This window comes from Dermacentor albipictus, chromosome 7 (genome assembly GCF_038994185.2).
Source record: "Dermacentor albipictus isolate Rhodes 1998 colony chromosome 7, USDA_Dalb.pri_finalv2, whole genome shotgun sequence".
NCBI lineage: Eukaryota > Metazoa > Arthropoda > Arachnida > Ixodida > Ixodidae > Dermacentor > Dermacentor albipictus.
The window spans coordinates 99173587-99196719 of record NC_091827.1 but is presented as its reverse complement, the minus strand read 5'-3'; the positions used below and the strand labels follow the sequence as shown (position 1 = coordinate 99196719).

Here is a 23133-nt window from a genome sequence, read left to right as displayed (position 1 = left end):
CATTTCGATTGGTTAACGAGACGATGTCCCGACAACTGAAACACAACACGGCGCTGATGGCGCTTAGTGTATGACGATGTCTCACAAGTGTATTCCTCGGGCAGCTCCTTACAAGCACATCACAGCAAATAGCACAACATTATAGCAATGATATAGACTTAGAATTTATAGCAATTTATAGCGGCACAAACACAAACCTCACAGTTCTCCGTTTTCGACGAGGCTGTTTTTACGGAATATTTGTGCCGTTAATCCCTCAGCACCGCAGCCAGGAATTGCAGTCACACAGCCTCTCTTCGCGGACTGTGTTGATCGAAGTAACGCCTCTCCGTTGAGCGTCGTACCACCGACGGCCTCGGCTCGGTGGGATGACCTTGACGAAACGAAAATAGGGAAACGAGAATGGAGCGAATGCCTACCGGTGTCGCGTTGCGAAATTGTTTAGAAGCTCTCGTTGCCACGTGGCGTACATGGTTTTGCGACCTAATTACTTTGACTGATGCCAACATGCGTAAATTGGGACGTGAGCCATTGTCGTACGCAGCCGAAGATGTTGCCCCTACGATTGCAGCCGCATGGGCGAAGTTGCCGGCGTCTTTCGCGGTACGGCTAGGCGCACTTTGTATAAAAGCCATTTTTTCGGCACCCCGATCGGACAGAATCAAGACAAGGCGATATCAGCACCCTTCCAGAGAGCCAGGAATAGAAGCGGTGTCATCAGACAGGTACACGGTAGTAACATACAATCTCCTTAAACATGAATTTTATGTAACTTGGCCAAAAGTTAACCATTATATATATATATAGAACGTGCTAGGGAATATTAGTTAAAAATTAAATGTAGAGTAGTGCGGTATCAGACGGCGCGACTCAAATTGCTGACATATCTACGGAGAGATTCGTTGTGTATTGTTGTATTCTTTCCAGCTCCATATTTATTCAAATAATGAACCACTTCGCAAGCATTAATTTTACTGGGAACCTCAAACGGAAATGTTGTTGAGCGTTTTATGAAAGCCTTTTTATCTATTGTTTAGCTTGCGAGCAATCAATTTTTCCGCGTTGTAAAAGAAAGAAAGCTGCAATAGATAAAAAAAAAGATGCGTACCCGAAGCACAGCGCAAGCGGGACTGATGGCAGGCGTGAATGTGACAGCCAACTTCATCATCGGAGCCACTAAAATGCCTCAGTGAAAGCGCACTAGGTTGAAAGTGGTCTATGTTTTCCCGTAGTGAGCATTAGAGCAATGAATCGTGGCCATACTGCGAAAACTAGGGATCACATATGGTCTTCTTTACAATGCGCCGGCTTTCTTTAAACGCGTTGAAATTTACCGCATAACATGTGGATTGTGCAAGAGGGCTGAGAGCACGTCTCTTGGAGTGCTGTAGAACTATTTGTGTAATTGTAAATGTGCAAATTGTAAAAAAGAGTAGGGTTGAAGATTAATATGCAGAAGACAAAGATACTGATCAATAGCCGCGCAAGGGAACAAGAGTTTAAGATCGCCAGTTAGCCTCTAGAATCTGTGAACAAGTACGTTGACCTTGGTCAATTATGCACGTGGAACCCTGATCATGAGAAGGAAGTTCACATAAGAATAAGAATGGTTTGTATCGCATACGGCAGACGTTGTCAGCTCCTGACTAGAAGCTTACCATTAATATTGAGAAGGAAGGTGTACAATCAGTGCATTTTACCAGTGCTGACATATGGGGCAAAGACTTGGAGGCAGACCAAGAAGCTTGAGAAGAAGTTAGGGACCGCGCAATGAGAGATGGAACAAAGATTGCTAGGCATAACGTTAAGAGACTGAAAGAAAGTCATTTTGATCAGAGAGCAAACGGGTATAGACCATATTCGAATTGACATCAAAAGAAAAAAGATGCAGCTGGGCAGGTCATGTAATGCGCCGGGTAGATGACTGTTTGACCATTAGGGTTACAGAATGGGTACGAAGAGAAGAGAAACGCAGTCGAGGATGAAAGAAGACGAGGTGGGGCCATGAAATTAGGAAAATTGCGTGCGCTAGTTGGAATCGGTTGGCGCAGGACAGGGGTGATTGGAGATCGCAGGGAGAGGCCTTCGTCTGGCAGTGGACACAAAACAGGCTGATCATGATGATGATGATGAAATGTTTCGCAGCCTCTAAAACCTGGGAAATCGATTCATTACCCATTCAGTCACGCTGAATACAAAACATACCGTGATTCGCTGTTTAGAGTGCACAAACTTATTTTATTTGTGGCGTCGTCCTATGGTGCGCCGGCTTATCTCTAAATTATCATTTAGTTTAGCTAGAGCAGTTTGTAGAAGGAGCACGCATGTACCTGGTGGATATTCCGGTTAATGTTTCAATTATTCTCGAATCACGTTTTCACTTCTAGGCTACGGGCAGATGCGCAGCACTGAAACCTAAAGTGAGGCTAATTTGGGCAGTTGAAATCTGGACATCATTATAAGTATCTATGACTAAAATAGTACGGGAATATAAATTTACTACAGTTGGCATATTTGGTATGGCCGTGACCTACAGTAAGCACTTTGTCCCTAAAGCCATCGTGCACGTTTCTCGTCGTGCGTGTGTTGAGCGGCAGACGTGGACAAAGCCCACGTGTTGCTGGAGTGTGCCTTGTATGACCAGCAGAGGCAACACAAACTCAGGGGTATGGCCCATCATCCACTGTCAGTGGGGACCATGCTTGGACCATGGCCCGGTAGTGGCCTTCAAGGAACAGCTTTCAGTGCAGTGAAATACGTTATTATTAGACACATGTGTTCAAAACAACCTCGACGATATTGCAGAGTGAATCACGTTCTAGGTTGGTGTTTCGTCTTTTTATAATTTCTTTTATGCTGTATGTGCTATTGGTTGCTCTTGCGTGCATGAATTGTAGTATTTATTAGCTTTTTTATTGTAGTTATTTCTCTTTCTCTAAAAGCAAACATATGTTTTTCATATAATTGAAATGAGGCGGCAGGAGGCATACCGCTTCAAAACTCTCTGGTTGGACCCTGTTACACGGCAACTACCTACTGTGTGCGTGTGATTTAGGGTGCGCTATGTCTAGACTTCGGAGACACCAAAATGTTTTTAATTATAAAATTTTTACAGTTGAACTGTTACAGGCGAATGTGCCATTACTTCTTAGACGGCAATCAACTATGAATTTAAAGAGCTGTTGTCTGAAATTTTAAGCATTTCCCCACGAATGTTTTCATTCATTTCACTTTCAATGGCTGATGCATTGCTGCAGAGGTTTCAAATTTTCTGTTAACGTGTTTTGTTAGTAACGTAAGGAAATCTGTGTTAAAGGGCCCATAAGAGAAGTTCCTTATTCATCAGTACGATTTCTTAGCTTTTCTGCCTAATTCAATGATCTTTCCTGTTCACAGCGTTGCCGCAAGATGAGGACGCCATTCATCACTGCTCTGATGTTGGTGAGCGTTGGCATGGCCGCCGCTGTTCCCCTACCGTATGTGCCAACAGGTAGGCCGATCGCAAGGCTCAGGGGTCTATTGCTTTGTGTACAGCCTCTAGCAATGATATACGTCTGTCGCACACTAGCAAAAGAAGAAACTGAGATTATAGTAATTCAAGTTTAGCAAGTTGCATGACGAAGTCAAAATTACTATTTATATTGTGGAGCCCATATTGTTTCCTTGTTAAATTTGTATAAAACATTTCCAGTTATTGAAAACTGCTATTTGCCCAGGCGAGGTTTTGTCAATCTATTACATAGGAGGACGCAGTATATGTATATATGCTTCTAGAACTGAGATATCAGGGAGATGCGTGTTAAATCGAACTCGAACAAAGAGGGAAGGCGAGAAGGAAAATCAGGTAGCCTTGTAAATAGCTCACAAATCGCTTGAAAGTCAGAGGTGGTCGGTGTTTGTGCTACCTTCCACTGATAGCAAGTTGTTTGTTCCGCTTGACGATCACCGCCTCCGTAATAACAAGAAGCTTGCTGAAGGCTGGTCAGAATCATAATTACAAGTTAGTCAAAAGGTCCTTAATTGTTGTGAGCTTTAGTCACTTTCATGGCAACATTGTCTTTTGTAGTCTAAGTGACTGTTAAAAACGTGTATATACTATCAAAATTCTTCAAAGTGCACTGTATAAGTTCTGTGTGTCAGATCGCATCAAATGCCCCTCTTCCGATAATTTTGCATACTTTGGGGCATATTTTTGTTCCTCCCAATAAGCGTCAATTATATTGCTTGCAAAAGTCTGGTTTCGGTACATTCCTGTCAAGAATGCAATCTCACGCTGATAATGTGCATGTCGCCCGTGACCCGGTAGTGCCGGGTTAAAACAAAACGTACGAAATAAAGATAACACATTATCGTTATGGGACTAAGAGACACCACAAAATACGTAAACAGTCTTTAGAACGATTTTCTAAAGATGTACCGAAGAGCTTATCAGTGACGTCTCTGAATGTCGTCCAAGTCTGATAACGTTGCAGAAAATTCGGGGTTGTGTTTCCTTTTCACTGTTGTCCCCCCATCGCAGGTGGCAACAAAAGCTAGAGCAGAAAAAATGCTGTAGAAGAATTTTAAATTAAAGCGCCTAATTCCAGCGAGTCCTTATCATTGCTCACCTACATTTTCACTAAAAAAATGAAGTTTTGCGGACCACGACCAGAAAATTTCTTTTTTGGGGTTATCAACAATGGTGGCGCGTCTGGCAACAATCGGAGGTAGTACCCTCAGCTCACGGTAAGAGCCGCTGCAGGGATGCGCCGCGTAGGGGTGCAATCACACGGCAGTTTTTGCAGTTCTTGCGCTAAGGGTAAAGCGCACAAAAACTTATTACACAGGATATGGCGCAATACCAACGACTTAATGCAGGATTTTAGCTTGCATTATAGCTTCACATTAGAACTCACACCCTTAATTCAAAGACACAAATATTGGTACTTTTTTGTCGAATTGGTCATGCAGTTAGTGGCACAATAATTATTCCACTGGCTTTAAAGGAATGATGGCCGAGCGCCGTAGGCTTCATAATTATATATTTTACCAGCTTTTGTAACAGTTCTGTCCACATTAGGTGGCAAAACCTGTATATCTGTTTAAAATTATTGCTTATGAAAGAGTCTGCATATTTCTGGCGTTCTTGTTTATCTTTACGAAGCTGATTAGTTCTCAGAAATTTGGCGTATCGCCCGAGTGAAATCATTTTATTCTCCGAATGCCCCCGTAAAACTATCCCGAGTTTTCTTAAGAGGAAAAATGCAAACAAATGATTAATACTGTCGAGCGCCACTCATCTGTGTTGGATGTTGCCTCCATTATCTTTTGGAGCTTACGGTGCATATGAGATACGCGTAATGGCAATTTACACGAGCACCAAAAGTTCCACACCGAAGTGAATTATTCTTTTATTCTCAGCACTCAGAAGTAACTACGTCTGAGTAGAGATATTTTTAGTCTTAGCCATTGCTCAGCATTTACTTTCTGTTAACGCACATAAACATATTGTCACGAGAGGAAAAGCCAGTCAGACAGTTCTAAGCGAACGGCCGTTTACAGTTCGTTTTTCGCAGCAGCTACCACGCACACTTCTTCTTTCTCGACAGCTCGCGTAACTAGCGCGTGCCATTACCCCTCCCTCCAAAAAAACAAAAATAAATAAATAAATAAATAAATAAATAAATAAAGTTGGGGAGATGTTAAATGCCACAAGAAAAAATAAAAGAAATGAGAAAGACAACGGACGAGACGACAGGGGCCGAATCACAAAGTTTGTGGATGAGAGTCAGCGCGAATGGTAGGGCTTCATCCTGGTAACGTGAACAATGTCAGAGGAACGTGGTCTACGGGAGTGGTGCGAACTGTCGGCTGGAATAACTTCGTAGTTAACAGGACTTAGACGACGCAAAACAATGTAGGGTCCAAAGTATCGGCGCAATAATTTTTCTGACCGGCCTCTTTGACGTATAGGGGTCCAAACCCATACAAGATCTCCCGGGTTGTATGTGATGTCTCGATGACATAGGTTGTATCGACGAGCATCTTGACGTTGTCGGGATAGAATTCGTTGCCGCGCAAGGTGCCGCGCTGCTTCGGCACGCTGAACAAAGGCGTCTGTATCTGGTGCGGTATGTTGCGACGAAGTTGGTAGGAGCATCACGTCGAGCATAGTGGTGACGTCGCGTCCGTAGACCAGACGAAAAGGAGGAAACCCGGTGGTTTCTTGTAGGGCAGTGTTGTACGCGAATGTCACATACGGGAGCAGTTCGTCCCAATTTTTATGGTCCGTGGCAACATACATGGAAAGCATATCCGCGATCGTTTTGTTGAGACGCTCAGTTAAACCGTTAGCCTGCGGGTGATACGCAGTTGCCGTACGGTGCGTTGTCCCGCTCAGCTGCAGGATATTTCGGATCAACTGGGCAGTGAAGGCCGTACCACGGTCTGTGATGACGACAGCGGGAGCACCATGTCGAAGGACGATATTTTTGATGAACAAGTTAGCAACATCTGAAGCAGTAGCTCGTTGAACGGCTTGTGTTTCGCAGTATCGAGTGAGGTAATCGGTGGCGACGACGATCCAGCGGTTATCAGCCGAAGACTTGGGAAATGGGCCGAGTAAATCCATCCCAACTTGTTCAAAAGGTGAGCAAGGAGGTCGGACAGGCTGAAGTAGACCGGCTGGTTTCAGAGGTGGAACTTTGCGACGCTGGCAATCTCGACAACTTCTGACGTACTGCTTCACGGTTTTTGTGAGTTTTTGCCAATAGTACTTCTGCTTGATCCTCGCGAGAGTACGCGTGAAACCAAGATGCCCAGACGTTGGTTCGTCGTGGCATGCACGTATAACGTCGTCGCGGAGAGTAGCGGGAACAACGAGCAGGAAAGCGGTTGCCGTAGGGTGAAAGTTCTGCTTGTATAGGATGTCGCCACGTAGGCAGAAAGATGACAAGTGACGCGCGAACTGCCGTGGGGGTTGTGGGCGGCTTCCTTCAAGGTATTCAATCAAGGGCTGGAGCTCGGAATCGTGGCGTTGCTGTTGAGCAAGGTTTAAAGACGGAAGAGTACAAAGAAAACCCGAATCGTCGTCAGTATCTAGTGGTGCGGGTTCGACGGGGGCGCGAGAGAGACAGTCGGCGTCAGTGTGTTTCTGGCCAGACTTATAGACGATGGTCACATCAAATTCCTGCAGCCGAAGGCTCCATCTTGCGAGACGGCCTGAAGGATTTTTGAGATTCGCCAGCCAGCAGAGAGAGTGGTGGTCGCTGACGACACGGAAGGGGCGTCCGTACAGGTATGGGCGGAACTTCTGGAGAGACCATATGACTGCCAGACATTCTTTTTCAGTTGCTGAGTAGTTTTTTTCAGCAGCAGACAAGGTTCGGCTGGCATACGCAATAACGCGCTCAACACCAGCTTGAAACTGTACGAGTGTCGCTCCGAGACCAACGTTACTAGCATCAGTATGCACTTCTGTGTCAGCCTCGGTGTCAAAGTGACCAAGGATCGGTGGTGTCTGTAGACGTTGCTGAAGGTCGTGGAAGGCGTCGGATTGTGCAGGGCCCCAAACAAATGTGACGTCGTTCTTGATGAGTCGTTGCAAAGGTTCGGCAATTTCACAAAAATTGGGTACAAAACGCCGGTAATACGCGCAAAGCCCTAAAAATCGGCGGACATCGTGTTTTGTCTTCGGTATCGGGAACAGAGCGACTGCCATGGCTTTGTCAGGGTCAGGGCGCACACCGGTGCTGCTGACAATATGACCTAGAAATTTGAGCTCCTCGTAGCCAAAGTGACATTTTTCGGGCTTCAGGGAGAGGCCGGCGGTGCGGATAGCTTGAAGAACCGCCTCAAGCCGCTGGATGTGTTGTTCAAACGTGGTGGAAAAAACAACTACATCGTCTAAGTAGACTAAACACGAGTTCCACTTGAGGTCAGATAAAACTGTGTCCATCATGCGTTGAAATGTGGCCGGAGCGGAACACAATCCAAAAGGGAGGACCTTAAATTGATAGAGACCATCGGGTGTTATAAACGCCGTTTTTTCCTGGTCCCGTTCGTCAACTTCAATTTGCCAGTACCCACTACGCAGATCCATTGAAGAAAAGTAACGGGCATGTCGCAGGCGATCCAAGGAGTCGTCAATTCGAGGAAGTGGGTAAACGTCTTTTTTCGTGACCTTGTTCAGTTTGCGGTAATCTACACAGAAGCGTAGTGAACCATCTTTCTTTTTAACTAATACAACAGGTGAAGACCAAGGACTTGTCGATGGTTGAATGACATCATCGTCGAGCATTTGTTTAACTTGATGACGAATAGCATCCTGTTCTCTTTGCGACACGCGATAAGCGTGTTGGCGAACAGGTTGGACGGTCGGTTCAGTGATGATTCTGTGTTTGATTAAAGGAGTCTGTTTGACCTTCGACGTGGTGGCGAAACAGTCGCTAAATGACGATAGCAGAGTGAGGAGCCTCTGCTTCTCATTTTGGTCTAGCTGTGGGTTGACGTTGATGTGACTGGTCAAGTCCACATCGCTGGGTTCCGGAATCGAGATTGTCGTTACCGAAGCACAGGCGTTGGAATCGGCCACCGTTTCAAAGTAGGCCATGGTGGTATGCCTCGCAAAGTGCTTGTATTCGCCACTGAAGTTGGTAACTAGAATCGTGGTTTGCCTATGTTGGAGCTCTACGAGACCTCGTGCGACGCCGACTTCGCGATCCAGCAATATGGCGAGGTTACCTTCGGCAATGCCTATTCCTAGTTGTTCTTGGGGGCATTCAACGAGGACGAAGATGCTACTTCGAGGCGGTAACGTCACGCAGTCATCGACCACGCGTAAAGCCGCGCGGTGATGTTCATCCTCCACACTCGAATCCGAAGAAACGTAGTTAGAAAAAGTCACGAACAAGTCACGAAGGTTAATGATCGCCCCATACTCCTGGAGAAAATCCATGCCCAGTATAACTAGTCGAGAACACTTGGGCAGCACAAGGAAAGACGCTACGAAAGTCGAAGTAGAAATTGCAAGTCGGGCGGTGCATCGTCCAATGGGTGACACGAGGTGTCCTCCGGCCGTAATCAGATGTGGGCCGTCCCACGCTGTCAGCACCTTGCGTAGCCGAGTGGCCAGTGAGGCACTCATAACCGAGTAGTCAGCTCCCGTATCAACAAGTGCAGTTACCGGATAACCGTCGATTGAAGCAGTAATAACAGCAGAAGTTCTTTTTGCAGTTTCGAATGAAGGCGTCAGCGGTACGTCGCGAGGGGATGGCGTCGGCGGAGGATATTTGACGGTTCGCATGACAGCGGCCTCACCCCCGGAGGTCGCCGTTTTCAGTTTCCCCGGCGCGGGCTTCCACCGTTGACTCCAGCGGAATCAAAGGCGGGTCGAGCACGGTTTGGTGACGCGTACCGACGAGGTGAAGGCGACCGTGACTGTCTTCGCTGTTGGGCAGGAGGAAGCCGGTTACTTTCTAGGTATTGCTCGATGTCGTGCGGGCGTTCGCCATAGCGCGGGCAACGGGCGTCCGGATGGTATCCCCGCAGACCAATCCGTCGGTACTGGCAGTCGCGATACATGTGACCAGCCTCCCCGCAGTGATAGCACAACGGACTGTTGTCGGGGGCGCGCCATACTGTAGATTTGCGCGGACCAGGATGAAAAGGTGCTTGCGGGTTCGTGCGGTGGATCGGACTTGGGGAGCGTCGAGAAATCCCAGCAGGCGGCTGCGAAAAACGGCCCGTCGACGGCGCGGAAGCCCGAAGAGCATCCGCGTACGAGAACGTGGGAGGTTCGGGTCGTGTTGGTGGCGAGGGATGAACGACTTTGCCGATTTCTTCCCGAATGACATCCGTAAGAACCGCGGCACTGGTAGGTGCCGGAGCTGATGCATAGGACTTCTGCAGTTCTTCTCGAACGATTTGTCGTATTAGCTCGGTAAGGGACTCCCTGTCATCATTTGCAGGTACGAGAGAGCATGCAGCAGTCATGGTGGTCTGGCGTTCATACTGCGAGAGCCGCTGCCGAAGCATACGTTCCATGACAGTTGCCTCACGAATGAACTGAGAGACTGTTGTAGGAGGATTGCGCACGAGGCCCGCGAAAAGCTGTTCTTTTACGCCTCGCATTAACAAACGCACCTTCTTGTCTTCTGGCATTAGTGGATCGGCCCGACGGAATAATCGCGTCATGTCTTCGACGAACATGGCGACGGTTTCGTTTGGCATTTGGAACCTCGAAGACAGTGCCTGTTCGGCTCTTTCTTTCCTTTCGGGAGTGCTGAAGGCTTCGCAAAGCAGTCGGTAAAACTCCTGCCAGCTGGTAAACGAGGCTTCGTGGTTTTCGTACCATACTCTCGCCGCGTCTAAAAGGGAAAATTAGACGTTATTCAACTTACGGCGATCGTCCCAGTCGTTAAAGGCGGCGACCCGGTTGAAATGGTCCAACCAGTCTTCAACGTCCTCAAAGGCGTCGCCATGGAACGGGTTAGGCGTGCGAGGCGCGCTGAGAATGCATGGTACGGCAGCATTTGGCATCCCCTCGGTTTGGCTTGCGGTAGTTGTTGACATCTTCCTCACGGAGCTTGCCAGGGGGCTGTATTGCGGTGGAAGAGCTTGGAGGCGACGGCTGCTTCGATAGATTTCTGCCGTCCCCGAGGTACTGGCGTCGGTAGCTTCTGGTTGAGGACCCGTAGGCATACGATGGATGCGTACCCAGCACGTCCACCAGTTTGTCACGAGAGGAAAAGCCAGTCAGACAGTTCTAAGCGAACGGCCGTTTACAGTTCGTTTTTCGCAGCAGCTACCACGCACACTTCTTCTTTCTCGACAGCTCGCGTAACTAGCGCGTGCCAATATAAGCAGAAATGCGAACGAGGCAAGAAACAAACGTAATTTCGCAGCGAATCCAGGCGTATGTCACACTTGTGGAGCGCACAGCAACCAGCTCAAGGTATTCTTGCAGGTTATGGCGCCAAGCTCCCTGATCTACCGAGACAACGGGATAATTTACAAATCTGCACCATGCCATATGTAAAAGCTTAAAGTAAGAACTTCTTTTTTGTGCCATCTTGGAGTCTTAAAATATTTAGAAGAATCCTTCTTTTCACTTGAGTTCTTTAGAGGAGAAAATTCTTACCCCCGTTGAAGCTTGCCTTGTGCCGAATATAATAAAATGCCTTGCTCTTCGTACTCTTAGCTACTTTTCGGTCATGAACGCCATGTGACGCTGATACGCGCTTGCCGTTCGTGAAGTGAAACAACTGGGAGCGACGCATTAACAAAATAAATACCTGCCCGGTAGATGGCGATCGTTGTTGGAGGAAAAAAACTCATTAAAATGTAGCTTGTCCATCGATTATTATTCAACAATAAAACGTACAACCATTTTTAAATTTGTAGAAATTATAAATGCATGGAAACTGTGTTTCACTGCTCACATGCCAGTCAGATTCAGTGACACACCGGCTCGCAAATTCTGCCATATACTTTAGCAGCGCTAAATTCCACAGAAGAAATTGGGTGTGAAACATCCAATACTTGCTGCAAAGAAACATAGAAGCTGCTGCACGCGAATCCAGTTATATAACGACAAAAAGGCACTAAAAGAGTCTGAAAACGATGTTATGCCACAGAGCAGGAAAATTAAACAATAACTGACTGGCATCACAGTTGTTCCAAGACTTCAGCGCTGCATTTCGAACTTTCCTTCCTAAAACACGATATACGTTTCGGTACATGGTGCAGTAAGAAGATCGAGGCCCATCCGTACTGAAAAACGGTGGCTATACGAGCTACAATATTTTGTGTTTCGTTTATAGTTCAATGTTTGTGTATTTCTGTTGGTGTAGATAGGAAAATGTTCACACCAGGTTCTAGGGAAAATTTAATAGCTCGCACTGCTTTCATCAGTGTTATCATCACAGTGTAGGAACCAATCTCAAAGTGCGACTTACTGGTCTTGACCATCAATTTTTCCACGTTTACTCTGCTGTACCACTACAGCTTAGACCCTAGATAGTATCTAGGGGTGTTATTGCGATAATCTATTCCAATATGTTTTTATTCGGATCTCCTCACGTCAAATTTGCGCAATGGTCGACCCAAGCATCGTGTGGTCACCCACAGGGTTTTCTGAACAGACCAATCAAACGCTCTCCTCATTCATAGGAGGTCGCTTCTGTTTGCTTGAAAAACAAATAACCTAGCCTATACTGAGCGGGTTGTCTTATCTAATTGGCTGACAAGAGACGACGAACACGCTCAAGCGGAGAGGGATTCGATGGGGCCGTGCGACTGCACTGAAAATCGATAACCGGATGAAGAGGGTGGTGCCGGCGTCAGCAGCTAGCTTGGGTGGCTGATGAAAAATCGCGGTGGCATGCAACGGAAGCTTAAGAATGACGCTAAAACGGACCCTCAGCACAGAAGAGTTGGCAGAACGAGGTCGTAAACACGCCGAAAGTGCTTGCTAGCCTTACACAGCCACGCAAAAAGTTTTAGTACATGAAAATAAACGCATGCTCTCCAGCAGGTGCGAGTAGCCAGTGCCTGAGCCATCGGCGGCAGTCATCTTTTATTCCTTTTGGAACGGGGCAGCCTGGGGCTATTCAAAAGAAATTTCAGTTTTGTTCGGCATACTAATGTATCTTTAATGCGTACGCGTCACTGCAACGCGGTGAGTTTTTGCGGTTTTGTGACGTCGCGTGACAAGCAGGTGAAGTGGGTGCAGCCCGAAAACTTTTGACCAATAGCCGAGGGCTAATGGCGAAAAGGCGTCGAATGATAAGTAACTCTTTTTCTTTTGTTCGGTCAAATCATGCGTAATCAGTGTGTACACGTCATATCAGATGGGGAGCTATCGCGGTTTTCGTGACATCGCGTGACAGACAAGTGATGTGGGTTGGTCCTAAAAAGTTTTGAACCAATCGCGGAGGGCTGATTGCAGAATTGGAATAGAAAAGTTCGGAATAGTTTTACGTTATAGCGCCCTAGGATTACATTTCCTCATGATAGATGCGGCGTTCGTCTAAAGAAGCCGAACGGCTTCCGTGGTCGCAGTTTGGCAGTCCCAGCAAAGCGGCATCTCATGTCGCTGTGTAAAATTGTATTCAGTTTGTAGAGTGCTCCAAAAAGTGAGATATGTTCACATCTTTAAGAACTGCATGCGATTGAAGTTATTCAATCTTAAACCCAAGTAATAATTTATTCATTCATTCACTTATTTTGCATATGGCAGCCTTACAAGAGCTAGCAAGAGTGAGTAATATATACGATTGTCAGAGAACGAATATGAAAGGTGGCCAATGAGGCCCCATGGTGAGTAAGTGTAGAATACATTTTTAATCGAGTGTTATATGCGCCCCGCCTGATAGCCTGGAGGATAATTCAACTAGTTGATGCAATGGTGATCAAACCATTATGGACAAATGGTCGAACAAATCATGTCGCTATAGCCGTCGTTTCGACAAGCGGGCTTGTCTTGCAAAGGGATGGCGACACGCCCCTTTGTAGAATCGTTAACTGCAGGGAAATCACTATTTCGACAGCTGTTGATCGTCTCAAGGATCCGTATTTTTTTCTTGCATATTTTTAAGTGGACAAAGCCGCACCCAGTACTCAAGCTCATCTGCTTTGTTATTGATGGGCGTCATTTGCACCGCTCGGTGAGCAGAAGGCCTGGTTTACCCGCCGTGGTTGCTCAGCGGCTATGGTGTTGTGCTGCTGAGCACGAGGTCGCGGGATCGAATCCCGGCCACGGTGGCCGCATTTCGATGGGGGCGAAATGCGAAAACACCCGTGTGCTTAGATTTAGGTGCACGTTAAAGAACCCCAGGTGGTCGAAATTTCCGGAGTCCTCCACTACGGCGTGCCTCATAATCAGAAAGTGGTTTTGGCACGTAAAACCCCATAATTTAATTAAGAAGGCCTGGTTTTGTTTCTATTCCCCAGGTGACTGCGACTTCTCCGGTTTGGACCTCGACGCTATGGTGAATGACATCATGGGCAAGTTGCCTACGGAATACTCGACCAAGAGCGCCAAGCCAGACGAAGTGGTCCCTGGGCTCTACTTGGGCTCCATTGTCCTCAAGGGCGTGGACATACTGCGACCGTACGGTGCCGCTCTGGGCTACTGCCGCAACGGTACCAGACTGGTACAGGTGGATCTGGCAACCACACACGGACCGCTGGCAGCCATTATTTCTTGGAAGACATGCGGAGGACAGAAGGGAACCATCGAGACGTACACGGGAGCCAGAGTTACCGTTATATTCGAGGTAATTACAACGTACGTACCTGCGCCACGCGGGTGTTGTGTGATCATTTCGAGCGTAAATGCACGAGACATGGATCTACGAGCTGGTAAGTTTCAATTTGTCCTCTCATAGGCGCACCATAAAGGCATACAAAATTGGGCTTATGAGCCACTGTATTGGTTTGTTGTATTTTTGTGTGTAGTGCGACATATTTAGAAGGAAGCTTCACGAATACTTAATATGAATCTGAGAATTGCAGTACGCATGTAACGAAACGTGGCAGGAAAGTTTTTGCACAAACCCGAAAGCGTAATGTCACGCTGCTAGGCATTTGGTAGGTGAAGGTGGCATCAACTCTAATCTAAGCATAAGGGCAAAACAGCGTTGTAACTGGAACTGGAGACGGTGGAAACGTAGACGCGGAAATTTGTGAGGCCTAAATTCGCGCATATCGTTCCCTGAGCACTTCACGAATGAAGCCCTAAGGGGCGTGAATTCTATTTCTAACGCACATATGTGTTCTTGAGTGCGCATTCCCAATTGCTTTCACTTCATCAATGTAACCTCTCCAAACCAGTTATTAGATGGTTTTAGAATAGGGGCCCCAATAGTTTGGGGCCCCAAAGAGCTTCGCGGGTGTTGTCGCTGGGGCACGCTGTAGTGAAGAGTTTTACAATAGGGTTTTACGTTTGGGGATAGCGTCTTGCGCTGACAGCGCCACTACGGCGTCAAAGAAAAGCTATTAGAAACAATTAAATAAAATATACCATTTTGTGATAGAAATAGTAATCTTGACTTGCGTGTATTCGCGTTTAATTACAATTTTGAGGTTAATTATTCTATAAGTAGCAAACAATTAGTTGCTCTTAGTTTCGAGCTAACCAACTTTACGTGCCTTCACCAGCCAAGCTTAGCCGTGTTAGGCCTACGAGCCTTAAGATCCACAACCAAATTCGGAATCAGCGGCGCCTAATGAATCAATCTTCATAACACACGCTAGTTGAGAAAAAGCAATAACCGTTCTCACACTTCCTAGCTTGCGAATTTCAAGCGTTACCACGAATCGAACACAGTTTCATGCTAGGTTAGAGCCTTCGCTTCGATGGGTGCCGCCATGTTTGCTGACGCAAACCTTTTGGGCCGCTGTTTGGGCTCCCGCTAAATCGGTGAAATAGCGTTCCCAACGCAAAACCCAAACGCAGTTTGCTTCTCGCGCATGCGCAGTGGCTTCGACGCTATTCCTTTGGGGCCCCAAAACTTTGGGCCCCTATTCTAAAACTATTGTCGCGCAGCCGTAAAATATGTGCAAGTGCTCATAGGTATAAAGATGAACTGTTTGAAAAGGGGACATATCACGAGAGTAAACTGGATGCCGGTTCTCTTGAAGGCATGTTCATTCACCAACTTTACAAGAAGCTTACGTGAATTAAAAGTAAAAAAGCCAACGATTTTTACTTTGCTGTTAATCAAGGAAAGCTGCGGTTGTACGCGGCTGCGAAGCAACCACAGCGATAACCAGCGCATCATTAGACACACCCAGGCTGTCACTTCATGTAGTATTACTTCACTCAAACTAAATATTTTGTAGGACAAAGAAAAGAAGTTTCTTCTTTTTCCTACCCTAACGTTTACTTGTGAGCGCATGTAGTAAAAATGAGCGTGCTCTCGACGTTGCGATTTAAAATTTCTTGAAACTATCCGACTCCTTCGAAGTGTAATTTTTTGAAAGTGCAGCCCATTAAGTTAAACTGGAGTGTTGTGGTAAAGTTAAATAGACTGCACAAGGGACAATGTACAAACTTTCTCTGCATGTATGTAGGCGAAACCTTTATGAAACAGTGACATCACGTGAGGAAGCTGCAGGCTTCCGAACCCTAGTGAGGACATTTCATCTGGCAATATGTCTTGTATTGAAAAGGCTACCTGACGCTGGAAACAATATATGCACAGGGGCACTTATCGAAGTTTGAAGTTTATTGACGTGTAAATGTAAGGGTCACATCCAATTCCAACTGTAAGTGAAATAGCAGGTGTGAACGTTAAACGGGTTAGTGTGAACAATCACGGCACATTGCGACTCAGCATTGCGAAAGAAGCCTCAGGACATCTGGGCCATATTTGCATTACACAACTGCTCCACTCGGGTATACCAGTCGAGGTTTCATCAGTCTGTAACCAGAGCACTGCGGCGCTTACCTGATTGGACCCAAAGCTATACATATGCTGAATTAACAGAGACAATGTGTTAGGCTATACTAATCTCACGAAGAAATTATTACCATCACATAACAAAACCGGTGTACTCTTCTTGTTCATTTATGTACCTAAATCTCGAGAAAACAACCCGACGACTTCTCGAATAACATTCTTTCATAGCGCGTATCAGGACTCTACTGTCATACCACAACAACAATAAAGGAAGGAGCCTGTAATGACCTACTTTGATAATCGTTCCTTTACTTTATCTCGCTGGAGTGGGATCAGTTGGGTCGATGAGTAGGTGATGTAGTGAATGCAGATAAACTTTCATAGGCACGGAACCAAATTCTTTGGCGGATCAAGACACCGCAAGCACAAACGCAAAATGTGTCGTGATGGTTTTGAGCTCTTTGAGTTGATAAGGAATTTGCAACTTACATGATGAATTTTTGAGCTTTTCTTTCTCTAGCTCCAATCAAATAATTGTACCTCTGTATTTGCTTTTTATTGCTCTATGGCATTTTAAAATGCAAGCGTTTTCTTGTAAATTTCTAGCTCTGTAAGTGAAGACGTGAGCCTGTACTTCTGCATGCAGGTGTTTTTGTGTGATGTTTCCTGGGAGTGCAGTCCAAAATTTTACACAGCTATAAGTTTTCTGCGCGCTTTAAATCTTTCGGTGTTCATTGTATATAAGCCTCCACCTCCCTCCTTACGTGATCCCGATGGGCCTTAGGGTAAATAAAAGAAAAAAAGAGTAACGTGCCCGAGCGCAGTTCATAACTGAGACAGAAATATGAATTCTTCGCAAGAACGCAAGTAATCGCTTCGTCTGGTTATTCAGTTGTTCAGTCTTACTTTCCATACTAAAAACTAATTTCATGAAATTATACTAGGGGGATTTCAGTAACAACAAAATTTTCAAAGACATTTCATTGGCATGAAAGATAGCCTAGTCAGGGCATGTTAATGACACTGATATTATTGTTTTATACTCAGCGTGAACATTAGACTTTCGTTCCGTGGTCGCAATCACGAAACTTTAGCAAGTAGTTCAACTGCATGTAGGTTCCAATCTACGTCGCGTGTGGGTTCTGAAAGTTAGATTGACGTGTATTTACGTGCACTGCGGCTGACGTGAGTTCTGAACGCAAAATTACGCAGTTCAAAAAAATATTTCGAGACTGGCTCTGTTTTCAAGACGCCATTTTATTTATGTATATTAAATCACTCTCCCCTGGGAATTACAGTGGCTGTAGTGTTTCTGCCACTTAGCGAATATTTCCGGGAAGGCCTTTTCTGCGCGAGGCGAGCTGTTTCTGAGATGACTTGCTTTTTTAAAAATCGTTTCAAAATGGCGACCCTTGAGCGGAGCATCTAAGTTTGAGAAGAGAGCGATGCCAGCAGGAGACAATTTCGTCCACATTGGGGCGTGCGGAAGAGAGACCACGTCGTTTTCTGCGAGAAGCCCGCTTGCGTGGAAAGCTCTGTGACGAGGTGAACTGTCGTTGCGCAGCGTCAAGATTATCCTGCATCATATATTGTGTTGTTCTGCCGCTGAGCGACCTCACTCAGACACGCCTAAACATGGCTGTAACACTCGCTCTTCGCGGTCTGTCAATTCGGGACAAATTACCGACCTGCAGTGCTTCGGATGTCGAGAAAAGACGAACGAACATGACGCTTGTCTAGCTGCAGGCTTACCAGGGGTTTTTTCGGTCGTTGAGGCGTGAGGCTTTTCCACTGCATAAAATGTTGCTTCGTCTCGGAGCCCTGCGCGCACGCCCACGTTCTATCCCCAATGATGTTAATCGAAGTGAAAGACGGCTTATTTGCTAGATTTGACAACCACTCATATTGTTGTCCCCTGAATATTGCGAACCTAGCTGAAAGGTCGCCTACAAGATTCCCTAAATCAAGTGCCCATCGCAGGAAGTTCTGGACATTTCGAGCAAAAAAAACAAAAGTCTTCCAATACAATATTAACAAAATAGCAAGAAATAGTGAAAGTGTTGTGGTGCTGATAAAGTGGACTATGTCCAGCGACATTGTACATAAATATAGTGCCTATCTGAAAGCGGAGGTAGCCTGGAAAGGTTTTGCTACCACCTTGTAATTGAAGTCATGCTTGATGCAAATCTATATATAAACTAATTCTGACCGCACACACGCTCCGATTCCCTGATACTCACACACACACCCGCTGGGACTTCCATGGGCCGATTTAAAATTCCGGGATGATATGAGTCTGCATGTGTCTGTGTAACTCGACTCACATTTGGTTCACCAACCTACTCCGCGGCCTTGTCCATCAAGATAAAGCATTCTTTTTTGATCCCTCGAAGGCTATTGTCGCATTTTCCTGGCAAAATTTTGCGATAATGGCACTGACACGTTGGGCTTTCTTCCATTATTCCAGGCCTCCTACTTCTCGCCAAGTCTGAACGCGTTAACGCAACGTTAAAAGGTGGCGCCCCCACGTCCACTCGTTGCGCACGTCCCAGTCTAATCATAACACGCTCTGATGGCAAGTACACTCATGGGGTTCCGGACAATTGCGCACTATTATTTTGTCTGTCGCTATGTGTATCCGACTGCATGCGGCCCTAACAGCGTCGGCGCACTTCAGTGACCTCATCTGGGTGATTTAAATTTCAAATATGATATGTCCACATTCATATAATGACAGCTTTCGCTTTTGCCTACCACCATGGCACCTATATGTTTTCAGAGAGGATAGGCAGGCAGTGGCACTGACAATTTTTTTACATAAATATAAACGCAGCATAGAAACGTGACTCCATTAATCGAAATTCAACGTGCAAATATTTGAAATGAGGAATGACGCATCAACACTGGGGCCGTTCGCCTTTGTGCCTAAGCTGTTAAATATGTTGTAGCCTTCTGGTAAATGCGGGCTTACTCATATCTTTAGTCACGTGATGAAACCTTGCGGCGACCCGCGGGATCTCCCCGTAGTGCCACCGTTCAAGCCTATCTGACAAGTTTGTTCTCTTGCACAGCCTCATTTTCCCATGCGGGCGGACCATTGCAAAAGCTCGGGCGTCAGTTATGAAATATATTCCAGAGATAATTATTACAAGTATATCAAAAAACGAAAATGAGAAACATGCAGTTTTCATAGATTTATGTTGTGACAGCCACTGTAGGTTTCTCTTTTTTTTTTGCTAATATAGTGCGGTTTATTTTGTTTCACCATTTTGCGTCAATGGTTTGGATATGTCAGGACAGAAGGGTTTCTGAGCTTCTGTCAAGCTGCTTTCTGACTAGTAGTTTTATCCCAAACCTCATTCATTATAACAATAGAAAATAAAGTCACATAATTATTACTATCATTATCCATGCTTTAAATATCATTAGAAGTGATAGTATACTAGCAGTATATTTTTTTAGGGTTGCCGTAAACAAAACGACACAAACTTGCTAATGCATTCTGCGCTTTGGCTCCTCCCATAGGTCGTGGATCCCCATGGCGAGGAAGCAAAATCTAACGGTGGAGCAGCAAGACTTGTGCACCACAGTGGCCCGATACCGGTGCACGTGGACGATGCCTTCGTGTCCCTGAATGGCGCCGGAGAGTTCTTGGGAACCGCTGTCGCTGTCCTGTCCAAGCTGATCCCGCAACTTCCAAAGGAGTTTTGGAACGATACAGTCAGTTACACGCTCAGAAACATTCTCAAGGAAGCCTCGAACCACTCTTAAGGTCATGTATATGCCAGAAGACAATGCGCAGCGACATTTAGCGGCACTGCGTTGCGCTCCCTATTATTTGGTGATGGTGATTGTATTGGTAATAGCAAAGTACACCCTGAATTTTTGTGTATACTTTTGGAATAACGCAATAAACCACTAACCTGATGACTTGTTTTATTGCGTTGTATTTTGTGTTGTTCACGTTTATGGAGTATGATTATACATGAAAGAAAAAGACGGGCAGCAGTCTATGCTCAGACAAAAGTATCTATGAAAACACAGCCACGAAGCTTACCAGAACATAAAGTTAGCAAAAGTTGTAGGGTTGCATGCATAGCGTAATAGGACAGGTGAGAGGGAAAAAGCAGTTGGCCTAATTAACTATGCTTTTTCTTTGTAATTGGACTGTGTCATTGGCCTACCGCCTTAAGTAGTGATATGTCTAGGATCAGGAGCCGCCGAAATTATCTCTCACGAACAGTTCTAGCCTACGGGCTTTCTTCCCAATACGTTGCCGGAACAGTACAAGATTGAAAGGAACGGTTTGCCGCATACAAAGAACAAATTGCTGTGGCAAAATAAGCAACAGTTGACCCACAAAAAAAAGAATACATATGAAAGTATTAGAAGGCACAACAAATTGCACCTTCTAATCACACACAGTCTCACTTAGGTATGAAAGAGACTACAATAACGTCAGCCATAACTCCTGTAACGTAATAAAAAATTCCAGGTATCCAATAGGCCTGGTCGATCAGGCCGGCCCTATGTCGTGCACTATCCCGAGCATATCACATCGACGGTCTTTATTTTATTGAGCGTACTGATTCAGGCAATAAAAAAGGCTTCTGAACACCTTAGGGTGATTACATCAAAGGAGAGGGGGTACAAATTCACATCTGAGATCGGTAATACCTCCCAGTGCCTTCAGCTATTCTACAGCACCCTGTTTCGCACTAGATAAAATAAATAAATAAAGTGTATGTAGATCGAATGCACATGTTGGAGTCCATGTGAAGCCAAGCTTAAGTAAAGCGGCTAATCAAATGTTTTTCTATTCACTGTATTACATACAATTTTGTTTACATTCATCATGTACTACGTGCAGTGTCAACAAATGGTTATCTTTATGCACCTCAAAGGCCGCAGGAATGTTGCCATATAGTGCCGATATTTAAGCACTGCATTTCTCACAAGACATTCCGAAATGCAAATTTCAAAGAAAGGTGGATGCATACCGTGAGACGCATACGCAGCGATGTCACAAGCAGAAAAGCGATCTGTCATACTTGTTGAAAGAATAATGACCCTGGCTGGCATATACACAGACAAGTACCACACGCAGGAATCAATATTTAAGGATTCAGTACCTATTCTACCTCAGAGGGACATATTCATTCTCGAGGATAGGCCATGAACAGGACGCCCTCCGTGGGACATACCCAATAATCATGTCAAAGAAAGCAATGTTAATCATAGTATTTATAAAATATAAGTAACCATTAGAATATCAGATCGGTGTGCTTTAGAGGTATTTAGGAGCAAGCTTTGTATTTCAAGATTTTCTGCAGTAATGTTTGTGCTACGTGCCTGTTATGGGTGATTGGACAATAAACGTAGTATTAACTGACTTCTCAAATCAAAGAGAATAAAGCAAACAAAATAATCTCCTAACTACGATTCGCCATTCGATTAACAGATCAGTGTGCTTCAGAGATGTACGTGAGGCGATTATGTGTTGATGTTCTGTGTAAGCAGTTCATTTTTGTTTGACAGAAAAGTGCGGCGCGTACTTTCTAAGCATACAAAGGTTAACTAAGCCACTTCCGTGGTGCTTTACTAATATTAGCGTTGTGTATACTTTCAGAAATATATCCGCAATATAGCTACAACGGCCAACAGTCAAGCAGCCATGCCAAAGCCCGGAAAGTAGGCAAAAACCGCTCCACTTCATCAGTGAGCTGACAGCGAGGAAAAATGTACAGTAGCAACTCTTTATCGCGCAGGTCTTAGACGCCCGTTCTGCGTTGAATGCCGGCGAGCCTCGTTGTCGGCTGCGTAACCGAGCGAACGAGCAGAACACTATTCGCTCTCGAGAGTGAGAGCGAAGGCAACGTGAGGAGGAAAGCGGAAGAGGAGGCTAAAGTGAAAGCATGAGGCGAACAGCCGAGGGTGCGCATGCGCTTATTTAGCGGCGGCAGGCACGTGGGATACTCATCTTCGCTTCCGGAGGAGGTGGGGCCAAGGTAGCGTGAGGAGGGTAGGGTCAAAGGGGAGACACACGTTCCTATCCGCTGTCCGATCCGGCGTCCAACGCGCCGAAACAGCAGCCGGAATCGAGGTGTTTTGCCGTGCCGAAGCGCCGATCGGACGTCCGGCGTGCGACAAACCGGGCAGATTTTCATCGTCCGACGCGTCCGACAACCGCACCGTCGTCTTGCCGCAGCCAATGACAGCGCGGCTGGCAGGTGACGTTTTCTGACGTTCCCTCCACGGAGGCGGCGCTGGCTGGCCGGTTTCTAGCAGAGTTTTTTTTTTCCTTGCCTGCTGCAATTTGTTTCCGAAACGAAATAGTTACCAGTTCAGTAAAATTATCTCGAACGTGCGCCTATTATGCAAAGCAGCGCCTAGTACACTAGCACAAAGCTACTGGTGAGATCGGGAGCCGCGACGCGAGGGCATTTCGCGGGCAGACAGCACACATCGACCGTCTGAGCGAGGCTGCTCGCTTCGCTTGCACGTTTGCCCTTCGCAATGACTGCGTCGAGTAAACCAATTGTAGTTAATTACGGGCGACCTAAGTGTACACTGTTAATTGTTTTGGCAAACATAAGCGCTCTTCGACTAGCTCGGGTTGGATCGTAAGCGCAGTCGGCCGCGGCGTCTGCCTAGCTAGGCCTACCGGCCCTATCGCTGTCTGTTAGCGGAGTCGTCAGTGGACAATGCGCCGTCGTGAAGTGTTCTTTCACTCGCAGGTGCCTAATTT

The 23133-nt window shown here is 46.0% G+C and overlaps 1 protein-coding gene across 1 annotated transcript; it reads left to right on the top strand.

Moving 5' to 3' along the window:
• The first annotated feature begins 676 nt into the window (after positions 1–676).
• LOC135916862 (uncharacterized) lies at positions 677–20250 on the top strand. Its single transcript, XM_065450287.1, has 4 exons — positions 677–725; positions 3397–3490; positions 13933–14258; positions 19911–20250. The coding sequence occupies exons 2-4, from the start codon at positions 3409–3411 to the stop codon at positions 20154–20156; spliced, it is 654 nt and encodes a 217-aa protein (XP_065306359.1). The 5' UTR covers positions 677–725; positions 3397–3408; the 3' UTR covers positions 20157–20250.
• The last annotated feature ends 2883 nt before the right edge of the window (positions 20251–23133 follow it).

Excerpts from the sequence above, each read along its gene's own strand:
- LOC135916862 (XM_065450287.1), top strand. The coding sequence starts at position 3,409 with ATGAGGACGCCATTCATCACTGCTCTGATGTTGGTGAGCGTTGGCATG. Across the intron at positions 3,491-13,932 it reads CCTACCGTATGTGCCAACAG|GTGACTGCGACTTCTCCGGT; the intron begins GTAGGCCGATCG and ends TCTATTCCCCAG. Across the intron at positions 14,259-19,910 it reads GAGTTACCGTTATATTCGAG|GTCGTGGATCCCCATGGCGA; the intron begins GTAATTACAACG and ends CTCCTCCCATAG.